Here is a 12,900-nt window from a genome sequence, read left to right on the forward strand (position 1 = left end):
AAAATCATGGCCTTTTAAAGAGCTGTCTTGTAAACAAGCTAATTATAAAAACAAGCCATGTTCAGTATAAAAAGTTTAGAAAATGAGCAAGGGCATATAAATGGAATAAAATGACCCATAAAATGACTCAAAAATGAAGTACTGTGGGTTTCTTTGTGAATATCCTTGGAGGCATTTTGCAAAAACGGGATTATATCATACATACTTCTTTACAACTTTACTAGAGGCCCAATGCAAGAAATTTGTGCACGAATAGGCCTTCCTTCCCCCCTGGCTGCCGGCATTGACTTCCCTCTGGCACCCAGGACCCGGGCTTCCCTTGCAGCACAGGCTTCGTCTGGAAGGTCATCCAGAAGGACGTCTGGAAGGATGTCCGGTCTAATTAGCATATTATGCTTTTATTATTATAAGATTTTTTCCTTTTGTATCACAACTTCCTTGTGCCTAGATTGTATGCCATCACTTTTAGTGGCTGCATAATACTTGGTTGTTTGGAACAATAACATGTCAATTTCTCCTTATTAATGGGCATTCCACTTGCTGATAACTCTTCCCTCTCAAGAACAATACTTTGATAAACAACCACATGCATTCATCCTTGTTTACTTGTCCAATAATTTCCTTAGGGTAAATTCCAAATTGTGGAATTACTTAACTTTTAATCCATCTCAGACTTATTTTTGTCTGCGGTACTAAAATAGAGCTCAAACAGTTAGGTTCTTGCAAACATGAACCACAGGTGGGAAACAGACAAGGTGTGGGTGTACTTGGTTTCTCCGGGTGCTGAGTTTTAGGGAACAGGTGGCCAGGGACACCCCCTTCCCCGACACCTGCGCGACCCATCTTCCTGACTCTGAGTGCTGAGAAAGTGACCATCTTGGGTGCCAGGGGCCCCAGGAAATGCTTGCGCTACGATGAACGCTGGGGCCGGGGCCATGCCTTCAGCTCCTCGGGACCGGAAATGTCCACCTTGTCGCCAGGTCCAGAGGCATCGCAGGTTCTATGTGCCACAAGGTGTTCTCCAGGAAGCCAGAGAGGGTGCCCCTCGTGTGGGGTCCTGTGGTGACAGCGTTACTGGGCTCATCTACCTGCTGCCACACCTCCCACCTCCCAGCAGCTGCCCGGCAGGAGCCCAGGCTCCAGGCAGCGGTGTGAGGGGGACTTTCCAGGTGTTCACTTGCTGCAGGTGACCCATAGCCCAAGGGAGGCGCCCACCTGCGCCCACGCTCCCAGCAGCTCTTCGGCTAATGACTGTGAATTGCACCTTTTTTCCATTAGATACAGTGATATTTTGGACTTCATCAGCATAGCATCCGTGTTAACTATGTATGTCTAATGTTCTGGAAGCAATGCGGTTCTAACTTTCCCTGCGCCATCTCGCCACCTCCCCCTGCGGCTGCACTCCAAATCCCCCAGATCTCCTCCGGGTCTCGGGTTAGGAAAATAGAATCAATAATTCTAGTCATTTCTTGCTTAACTCAGAACAAACCCTAAGACTGAAAGCAAAATTTCTCATTAAAATTGGGGGCTTATATCACCAGTTAGTGAGCTTCATGAAATCCTGTCCCTACGATTCTCTCCTTCGGGGCCACCAAGCCCCATTCACATGTCCTAGCAATGACCCAACGTTGTCTCAATTCCATCTGACGTGCAAACCAGCTCTGAATGCCAGCTCTGCCTCCCTAGTTAAAGATTGTTACCACGGATGCCAGAGAGTAAATTGAATTACAGTCTCTCACAGCAAGCTCCTCCTCCCACCACCCGGCTCCATCCCACAAATGTTTACAGCAAAACAAGGGGGAGCGGGGGAAAAGAATTATAGACTTCGTTTTATGATTATTTTTGAGAGACCTCAGCAATCCTGACATCATTTTGTGTACACACACAGACACACACAAAGATACACGCACACACACACATACAAACACACACCTTTTGATATACAGTGAAATCGGGATTTGAGCTGGAAGCGACCTCCATGGCTGACGCCTGCATTGTGAAAATGAGGAGGCAGCAAAACCAGCACTGGAGGCCGGGTCAGACCCCCCGGCAATGGGCCCTTCGCCTGGGCACCCAGGAGCGGAGACAGGAGCCTGGTGCTCCCAGCTCCTCGGATTTTCCAGCAGTTGTTCAACTGTAAGAGTGACCTGTTCATTGATGCTGCGCTACAGCAAGTGGCAGGTGGGTGGGAGGGGCTTCCCATTTACTGTGAGCGAGTTCCCCACTAACCACCACTTCCCAGTTTCCTCTTGGAGTTCAGAGCAGTCAATCCCCCACCCGCCGAAGCCCCGCCCCTGCCTAAGCCCCACCCCCGCCAAAGCCCTGCCCCGCTGAAGCCCCGCCCCGCCTACACCTGTGCCTAGCCAGGCCCACCTGTGATGGAGACTCTACCACCCCCTCAGCAGAAGATCGAGTCTTTACCAATGGTTACCAGGCTTACCCACCAACACGTCAGGCATAACCTTGTCCTGTTGCTAATTCTTTAGATTATTGTTGGTGTAAAACACTCCCCCTCTCCCAAAAATGATGGCGATATCAAGCGAGAAATTCATGGAAAACATCTTCTTAGTTTTATTTTCTGAATAGAAGGGAACATAGAGGTGAGCGAATAAACAGCAGGTTAGCGTTGATACAGGTCAGAGTGGCCTGAGCGGAAGGTCACGGGGAAAGAAACCGGTCTGCACAACCCCGGGACCCCCTACGTCTGTCCCCTCCACAGCTTCGTTCTTAAAAATCCCAAAAAGACTTCAGAAATGCGTGTATAGTTGGTGTGACTCCACCCCTGTTACTGTGGCCCTTTCCCCTCACTTTGCTCGCGTGGGAGGCAGCGCCGTCAGTCAGGGGATCGCTGGGCTCTTATACTGGCCCACTGCGGCCTCGCTGGTGATGAGATGGCTCAGTTTCCTAGTCTGTAAAATGGGGACAGATCAATAAATGACACAACAGCCCGGTTGGAGTGGCTCAGTGGTTGAGCATCAACCTGTGAACCAGGAGGTCATGGTTCGATTCCCGGTCAGGGCACATTCCTGGGCTGCAGGCTCCATCCCCAGTGTGGGGTGCGTAAGAGGTGGCCGATCCTTGATTCTCTCTCATTACTGATGTTTCTACCTCTCTCTCCCTCTCCCTTCCTCTCTGAAATCAATAAAAATATTTTTAATTAAAAATAAATGACACAACACACTAAACCACAAAGTACCAAGTGACCGTATCCTGACCTTTCATTCATCCAATAAGCATTTCCAAAGCCCAGAGGGGCACTGGAGGCCGCCAGGCGCAGGCAGACAGACTCGGGGCGCGTGTCCACCCACACAGGGAGATGTCACCACACCTGTGTCCTCCAGGCACACGGGCAGCAGAGTTTAGGAACTAAAGAAATTCTAGAAGTAGGTAATATATTTCTAAATAACCATCATGAAATTAACATGTTGATTACAGAAAACTGGTGAAGAAAAGTAAGGAAACAAAAGAAAATAAATGTGTATAATAACAATCTATACAGCACTAGCAAAGCACTAAAACAACGCTATTTATGCCTGACATGGCCTAGCATTTTATAAGTATGACTTTATTTAATCACATCCTAATTTTTTAAATGAAGAAACTGAGGCACAGCAAAACTTCTATCCATAGTTCTTTTTTTCCTGTGTGTATATATATTTTTTCTATGTCTATATATTATATATGTTTCCTTTGTAACCAAATTAGGTGACTACAGTTCATGTTCTTTGCCAATAATGCTCTAATATGTTCTTGTTTAATATGCTTTTCACTCGGCAAGAGACACACACTCTCCCACATTACTAACTACTCTTCTGCCCTGTGATTTCAAGGGCATTCTTTAAAACGAGGAAGATGAGCAACTCACAGGGACATTTCGTAACTTCCATGATAAAGAAGCAAACTCCCCTGGCAACATTTCAGTACATGTTTGCCCAGCCTTTTAAAATGTTGGAATCTTACAGACAACAGGGGGTGTGGGGTGGGGGGAGATGGGGAGGAGAATGGGGGGCAGCTGGCCATTTCTCAGAGGATCCCAGCTGGGACGGGAGCATCCAAGACAGATGATGCCCCAGGGACAAATCAGTGGGCCTCATAACGAGAAGTGATGCCACTAGCATTTCAGAGGCTCCCAAAGGCTGGGGGTGCACAGGGTCAGAACTCCATTAATGTCACGCGCTGGGTTTGCACAGTTGTCTGAACTAAAAATGCTGCTTTCCATTAAAAAACTAACCAAAGAATGTTCAAGGTATCCACGAGGCTCCTTCGCTTTGGGCTGCTTTTATGTGCGACGTGGGCACTGAGCTGGCGTCATAGTCACGATTCAAGAGCTGTTGTGCTCCATGACGTCTTGCGACAGTTTCTCCCCTGAGCACGTGTCCCAGGGCCCCACCAGCGCCCGGCACTGATGGGTTCTGACCCTGTGCACCCCAGCGGAGTCTCTGAAATGCTAACGGCGTCACTTCTCGTCATGAGCAAACGCAAAGGGATCTGGTGTCAGTCATTTTTAGAAAGTAAACAGACATTCCCTGTGCTTGTTCAGACGGAGCCACATTTTCACTGTCACCGCCTCCTTTGTGGCAGAACGGGTCCCACAAGGGACCCTCATAATCATGAGGCAATGTCTCTGGCTTCTTTTTGGGTTCACAGGAGTATTTAAAAATGACTTGTCACCCGGCCGGCGTGGCTCCGTGGTTGAGCATCGACCTATGAACTAGGAGGTCACGGTTCAATTCCCAGTCAGGGCACATGCCAGGTCTGTGGGCTCCATCCCCAGTGTGGGGCGGACAGGAGGCAGCCCATCAATGATTCTCTCTCATCATTGATGTTTCTCTTTCTCTCTTCCTCTTCCTTCCTCTCTGAAATCAATAAACATTTTTTTTTTTAAATCACACACACACAAAAAGAAGAATGACTTGTCAAATGAGTATGCATCTTGTGTCTCCCTATTATCTTCTTAATAGCAACATAAAGTCATTAGGCAGACACTTGCCTGGCACCAGACAAATGACATTTACGGGGTGAAATCCCCCTAATTGTGTTTCTCTTGCCGCTAATATGATTCCAGCAAATTACTGAGGAAACGAGATAGTCAGGGAACGCCAACAACCAGAGAACTGTGCCAGCAGTGTCCGAGAATCCGTGCAGATAACTTCCACGCAAGTGCAGGCGTGTTACAAAGCAGCAAGAACTTAGCAAAGCTGAGAAGTGCCATTTACACACACAGGGAAACACTGCTGTTGTTAGTTACCAAAAAGCATATTATAAATGTGGAGGCAACTCTAGCTTTTGCATCAAATCTTGTTCCTTATAATAATGGGTACGATTTTCCAGAATGGCACGTTTTCTTGCAGACGATGGGTAAGAAGTCTTAGGAGGAGCTGCGGTGGGGCAGTGGGGACACTGGCAGCTGAGGGACTTGGTGGCCGGAGGACAAAGAGGGGGAGGGAGAATTCTCACGGGATGCCTTTGCTGTACTTCTGGAATTTTGAGTCATTTTAATGAATATCCAATTTTAAAATAAATTTTGTTTTAAAGAGTGGGCTGTTCCCTGGTGATTTTTAAAATTCAGTCTCTTCTGAGTTTGACTGGGTAGGTTTGCCCACTAGCTTGCTATTTACAATAAAATTTAACAAACTTGGCCATGAGAGTATCTCCAAAGGCTTATTTAGGTTTGGGAACAGATTTTTTATTTTTTCATTTCCACCAAATATGAGGGAAGTGACTTTACAGGAGGAGCCAGGACACAGAACTCCATAGAACAAATAACACTGCTTTCCAACAGGACCTACAGAGAATTCTGCAGCAAAAGGAACTATGTAAATAATATTTCCAATTTAAAAAATAAGTCATTTTTCCCGGCGGTGTGTCTCAGTGGTTGAGTGTTGACCTATGAACCAGGAGGTCACAGTTGGATTCCTGGTCAGGGCACATGCCAGGGGTTGTGGGCTCCATCCCCAGTGTGGGGCATGCAGGAAGCAGCCAATCCATGATTCTCTCTCATCATTGATGTTTTTGTCTCTCTCTCCCTCTCCTTTCCTCTCTGAAATCAATAAAAAAATATATTTAAATAAATAATAAGTCAACTTTAACAATTAGTTCACTTAATAAATATTTCCTGAGCTCCTGCCATGTGGTGAGTTTGGGGGACAGAGCTGTGAATGGAACAGAAAACGTAGGGGGCTCACATTCAGTGAATGTTCCGCTTAGAGATGCTGACTCTACACTGGCGACTGGAGGGCGGTAAACAGGTCCCGTGACCTGCATCTCCCCTTTCTTTGCTTTCTCTTTCAGCATTTCCATCTCTATCTTGTCTCTGGTTTTCCTTTCTTAGCTCCGCTATCTGGAAAAGGTCCACCAGGTGGCATTGTCTCATAGACCAAAATGAAAAGTAACCTCCCTGTTTTCATGGGAATGTATGCTTTTGGTTTCCTTTGGTTTTGTTTCTCACTTGCTTTTTCCGTGACCAAAACACAGCTTACACGATGCCATTTTGAGAAAAACAGAAAACATACAAACAGATGAGACGAGAGAAGAGCCGAGCTTGCTGGGTCGCCCTTTCTCACGTGACCAGTCTGAATGTCTGAGCTGCCCAGGTCCTCCCCCAGCCGGGGGTGCAGCTCGGCACCCACCGAAGAGAGAGGCCTGGAAAGACGCGGTGTGGTGTCAGCCAGAGAAACGCAGAGGGCGGTGCAGTGACAGGACCGGAGGCTGGGAGCAGGCAGGGATGCGCTCACCTTCCCCTGCCTCGCGATGAGTGATCAGGGACAGTCCCCCCACCGCATCGCCATGAACCCCGGCTTCTCATCAGAAAAATATCAGGAGTCACTTGCCCTGTGTGGGGGCTAAACTACTACTACTTTCCCTCCCACCTCTACGCTCTCTGGCTGCTCTAGTCACCAAACTAAGAGACAGATCCACAGGAGAAAGTCAAGGTTGAATGCAAGCGCTTGGGGAATCCACAGAGACAGGAAAAACAATGGTAATTCCAAAGACACGAGGCAACATTGGGCATGTGAGACATTTTGGGACAAAGGAGAAAGGGAGGAAATGGGGTAGGCGATCTCAGAAGTGAGAAGGGCGATTCTCAGGTGATTGAGGAAGAGCAGAAGCAAGCACAGGTGGCAGGGAAATCCCGCTGCCCCCTCCCACCGCTGCGACTGGGAGACTCTGGGACGAGGGGCACCCCGCCCCCAGGCCCGGCCCTGACCTCTAGGCCCCGCCCCCGGCCCCAGGCCCCAGGCCCCGCCCGAACCCTCTGGTGACCACACTGAATTCTAATGGGGCCCAGGCTGCCTCCTCAGGTCTCCTTCCTGCACGGGTTTCTCTCAGCTGAATCTCTTGGGCAGGAGATGGGGAGGGTAAGAGGTTTCGGTCAGTTGTTTCTTACTGAACAGCTTAAAGCCAACATCCCCAAAATCAGCTTCTGGGGGCAGAGTATTGGTCCCTTCACCTTCCTCACCCCAGAGGGTCCCCTGGAAATCAGTGACTGACAGACTGGGAAAGTGCTCTTTGGGGCACATGTCGCTCTGTGGTTCTAACGACGAATTTCTGTCAAGGGAAAATAGATGCTTTTTGAAATTAGTAAATAGTATTTGGAATTTTTAAATTAGGGCTTACATCTTTCCAACTGCTTTAAAGGATTCATTCATGGATGATTTTAAACTCTGCAATATGAGTGGATACTTTATTCTCCTCCTTTACAAAGAGAGAACAAACACTCCCACAGGCCCCAGCAGGAAGCAGCAGGCAGTCTTTTCCCAGAACCACCCCCCTCCCCCCCTACCGTCTGTCCGTCTGTCCGTGGCCCCTTCTCCTCCATGTGTCTGTGACCAGGTCCACCCCCAGCTGCTAAGGCTCCTGAGCCCTGGGACTGTGGGACCAGGACCCCTCGGCCCACTGGGGTCAGGAGTGGGAGCTCTGAGCAGGGCATGGCAGTAACGGTACAACCGCTTCTACAGGAAACCCAGCAAATCTGACCTCACCACACCCCACTGCAGAGGGAAGAGCTGAGGTAAAGACAGAGCCTCTCTGTGTGGGTCCTCCCAGCTCCCACGGAGCCGGCCTCGGAAACAGGTGAGCAACGAAAAGCAAGATCTCCGACCATCACTACTTTACCCAGCCCTTCCCAGCCCCTCACACTGGCAGCTCCTCCAGACAAAAGAGGAACTCTGAGGTGTAAGTGAACTTGATCAAGTCAGAGACATGGGGAAGTTACTGACTTCCAAAAGTGGCCATTCCCGAGTTCAGAGAGCAGTTAAATGAATTGGGATCCTGTCACTTCCCAGCTCGAACCCTTCAGTGGCTATCTATCTCCTACTTCACCAGGAGCAGGTGGGCCCTGGAACTCACCTGGAAATGCGGCCTCAGCTGGGAGCTGCCTGTTATCATGGAAAGATCAACAACCTTGTTGCAGAAACCAGAGCTGCCAGCCCTTTGAAGACCCCCAGCCTTTGCATACCTGCAGCCTTTGCAAACCCCAGCCCCCATTACCTGTAAACTGCCCCTTTGGCATACCCTTTTGCCTAATTCCCCGCGTAATCTTCATCCTTCTACCCCATATAAGCAGCTGGCATATGACGGGGGTGGGGGGAGGGCAGGGCAAGAGCAGATGTTTGTGGGTGATCTGCTGCTCCCCCTGCTGCCGGCAGGACTGGAATAAACGCTCACATAGGATCCAACCCCGTCTCTGCTGAACAGGCGCCGGACCCCTTGGCTGTCCAGTTACAGTTCTACAACATGTCATCTGCACGCTGCACCATGTGTTCAGCACCCAAGTCAGGCCTCTGTCCATCACCGTTCACCCACCTTTAACCTCCCCCACCCGGCCTTCCCGCTGTCCGTGTCCCTGAATTTTCACTTTCCTTTATTTTTGGTTTATTGAGTTTCATTTTCTCCTTTTCTATAGTGAGAGGAGAAAGGGGTTTTATGGCAACTGTACGCAGCTTCCACCCAAAGCAAAACAGGAAGACAGAACAAAAGGAGGTTGTTTTCTGCAGCCGCACGCGCTGGATCACAATTACAGCACCATGAGGCCGAGGCCTCTGCTAAATCAGCTGAGACAGAGGCCTGAGAGCTCCAGTCCTGACGGGTGGTCAGTAACATGTAGATGGAGTAATAGGAACAAATCTAATCTAGCATCTTCTATCACTACTCCCAATTAGACATGTTTCTCAGGAAATCGTACTGCAGAAAACACGGAGTTCGAGAGATTGAGTTATCTGAATGTCAGCAAGTTAGGTGATAATATTTGGTCAGAATAAAGGGTCAAAATCCCATCACTGTAGGCAATGTCTCAAATATTGCTTTAGGTGTACACAAAAAGACAAGAAATGCGCACCACCAAAGTCTAAAAATGTTTGACATCACAGGCCGACAAAAATACACATACTTCCTAGCACCTACCCATTTCCCCACATCTGAAAAGCGTGTCCCTGCTGTCTTCTCCTCATACCCCTACGTTTAACAAGCCTCAAAAACACTTTAGGAAACTCAGGACAACTTTCTCTCTGGCTCACACGCTGTCATGGTACCCCTTCACTTACCCTCTACGCCTCTCCACACACAGAACAGCAATCCCGCCCAGGACACGGAGCCTCCCTGTACCTGCAGGGACGGCGCGGAGCGGGGTGTCAGGGCAGAGCCCAGAACTCCTCCTCCGTCCCCAGGAAATGAGTCCTCGGAGGAAAGGCCCTGGTATCGGTCCATGGGCCCACGGGGAGTCCTCAGCGGCCAGGGCTGCCCCCGCCCAGCCTCCACCGGAAAGCGCTTGGCCGCCTAAGCCCATGGGGCCCGTGCCCTGCAGACAGGCTTCGGGCAGTGCGGCATTTAGGGGAGGACTGTGGGGGCCATGAGAGCCACCGGCCCCCGGGGGACCTGGAGGCGGTGACTTCTGTGTGGCCTCTCGGGCCTGGGACCCGCCCTCTTCTTGGACTCACAAGGTTTGAATGTCGCCCCCACAACTACACCCATGTGTAGTACCAGCCGGCCATGGGCCTGCCACCCCGGCCACCGTGGCCATGAACAGCAGTGACTGGACCTGGACGTGGCTCCACCCTGTGGGCTGGGAATTTACGTGGGTCGGACATAAGACGTAACCTCTGGGAGCCTCCATGCATGGATATAAAATCCCGTCAGAGTTCCACCTTCCTGGGCTGCTCTGACTTAAAAATCACTCAGGACACGGCTCATGGAGGGTGTGGGCCTGCAGCCCCCCCACCCCCGCCCCTGTGGGGAGACTGCACCTCTCAGCAGTGCTTCGCCCTCCCCTGCGCCTCCTCAGAACCGCCCTGTCCCCTCCACCCCTCCTTCCAGCAGGGCTGCTTTTGTCCTGGAAACATCCAATTCCTGGTCTAGGGGCACCGCCAGCCCTGACAGTCACCCCTGACGGAGAGCCACCTGGCTCACCTGCACTCACTGCGAGGACTGGAGGGCCTTGAGGCAATTTCTAGACAGAGTTAGAGCATTTTTAAGTATTGTAATTTTATGAACAAGTAGAGTTGACTGTTCCTCTTCCAGTACTCACGTATGTCTCTGTTCGTGGGAGCGGATTGCTCCTCAGTTCAAGCACAACCTGGGATTTGATCATCTCAGATGTCACGGTCTCAGTGTGACCCCCAAGGTTAAGGGTGCCATGAGCTCATCTAACGGGTCACAACACAGCTGTTTCCCCATCACCAGGCACACTGGTTTCTACAGGAATTAAAGATTTCTTCTACAAAAGACCCTTCTAGGCAAGATTTACAGCTTTAAAAAAATCAGATTTCCACAAGCCACATGCATGATTGATATCTAGATCCTAATGTTCTTTTATTTCTGTGAGTTGAACATTTCCTTCTTCCCTCCCTCCCCGCATGTGAAAGTGTTTATGCAGGGTGTCCCCTAAACAGGTAGCCACACGTGAACAGCTGGCGGCTCACCTGATGCTCCTTCCTTTCCAGCCAGACTGAGCTTTGAACAAAGAAGATTTATACACTAGACGTTTTCATGGGGATACACAAAACGTAACGTTTATGGTACAAAACCGGCAACAGGTGATGAATTGAGGGCGCACAGATACTGAACGAAATGTGTAGACAGCGCCTGGGAAGGCACATGGGCATTATTTAATTATTGTCAGCTGAACCCAAGGCGACAGGCAAAGCCACGCCCTGGGAACACGCCTTGCCAAAAGGGCAAGGGTGTTGTCAGCTTGACCTTCATTTCAGCCCGTGGTGTGGGGAAGTGGTTTTGATATCTAAATCCAACCTAGCACCAGGAATGCTCAGGGCCTACTCAAGAATGCAAATAATCTCCTCTTGTCTTGACCTTTTGGTGAAACTTCCTGGTATTTTGGATATAAAATAAACTTGCTGGATTGGCTCTGGATCCCTGTCTCTCCATCAGAAGAGGACGGTGGTCCCAACCGGTCCCAGCTTTTTCCTTCTATCTCTGTGTCTTGTCTCTTTCTTTTATTTATCAATCCCCAGCCGCCCCTACTCAGGAACTGGACCCGCTCTCTAGCCGCGCTGGATGCGGAAAGAGAGAAATACCTACAGAAATGATTCTTGATGTTTGCAATTCCATTGCTTCACATTATCAGCAGTCCCTGGACCAGAATGGTCATCAGGTTGAAAACAGGCGTTGACAAAAATATTATTCATTTCTGTAGATTCTTTTAAATTTTGAAAATGAACTGTATGTTAATAAACAGTGACTTTATAATCATTCAAAGTGGGTACACATTTTTGGGGGGACACTCTATATAAATAGAATCAGGGGGATTCTCCACACGGATACAATCTATTGGATTATCCAGGATCAAATTGCGGTACACTGACGAGCTTGCAGGAATCAGCGTTATGAGTAACTCTGAGATGATGTTTTTGGTCTCAGAAAACAAACCATAAGCCCTTTAGAGAAAATGGACCCCTAAACCCAAACACCAAGGCGTCCACTCTGTCTGCTCCCCAACTCCTCCCCACCTCCCTCTGCCCCCCAGTGAATACGTTGACAAGGTGCTCAATTTCTCTTTCCATTCCCAGATGACTTCCTAGACTACAGAAAGTTCCATCATTTATTACATTTCTCCTAATTATTCTTAAAGCTATAACATCTTTAAATCTGTTTATACACACACACACACACACACACACACACACACACACAAACCACACCTGTTTTTACCAAAATAGTGCTTAGCTACATCCCGACCTCTGTGTCCTTTCATCAGATCCCTGTCACCACGATACTAAACGCACAGTACCTTTTGCAACATGGTTGTCATCTGAATTATCAGCTCTTCATGTCCCCATTCAGTCACTTACCTGAAAGAAGAAAAAAGATCATGTGAGTCTGAAGTCATTTCAAGGTATCATCAGCAACAGTTGCCACATTTCTACTAAAAATGGGTTTTTACTAGGCACTGATGCATAACTTAAAAGAAAATTGTCATCCGACCGGTGTGGCTGAGTGGTTGAGCAACGACCTATGAACCAGGAGGTCAAGGTTCAATTCCCGGTCCGGGCACATGCCCGGTTGCAGACTGCATCCTTGTGTGGGGTGTGCAGGAGGCAGCCGATCAATGAATCTCATCACTGATGTTTCTATCTCTCTCTCCCTCTCCCTTCCTCTCTGAAATCAATAAAAAAATATTTAAAAAAAAGAAAATTATCACTATCATAAACACAAAAGAGGAAGACAAAAAATATTTAAATATTTTTAAGAGCTCAGAAAAGTAGGCAAAATAGAGTAGGTGAAAAGAGAGAAAAACAGTATGTCTAAGAGGAACAGATGGAAGAAATTATCCTATATAATAAAAGGCTAATACGCAAATTGACCGAACAGCAGAACGACCGGTCACTATGACACGCACTGACCACCAGGGGGCAGACACTCAACGCAGGAGCTGCCCCCTGGGGGTCA

At 48.8% G+C, this 12,900-nt stretch overlaps 1 protein-coding gene across 5 annotated transcripts in view; it reads right to left on the reverse strand.

The window, feature by feature from the left end:
* The window catches only part of ANK2 (ankyrin 2), a 376,998-nt gene that overhangs the window by 272,226 nt on the left and 91,872 nt on the right, over positions 1-12,900 (reverse strand). Inside the window, exon 2 of one of the 5 annotated variants that reach the window (XM_080676447.1) lies at positions 12,242-12,302. The exons of the other annotated variants lie outside the window; for them this stretch is intronic. Coding sequence (XP_080532573.1) covers positions 12,242-12,262 — 21 coding nt within the window. The 5' untranslated portion in view covers positions 12,263-12,302. The remainder of the gene's footprint in view (positions 1-12,241; positions 12,303-12,900) is intronic. 5 annotated transcript variants of the gene reach the window in all.

Source organism: Plecotus auritus, assembly GCF_963455305.1.
Source record: "Plecotus auritus genome assembly, chromosome: 6".
NCBI lineage: Eukaryota > Metazoa > Chordata > Mammalia > Chiroptera > Vespertilionidae > Plecotus > Plecotus auritus.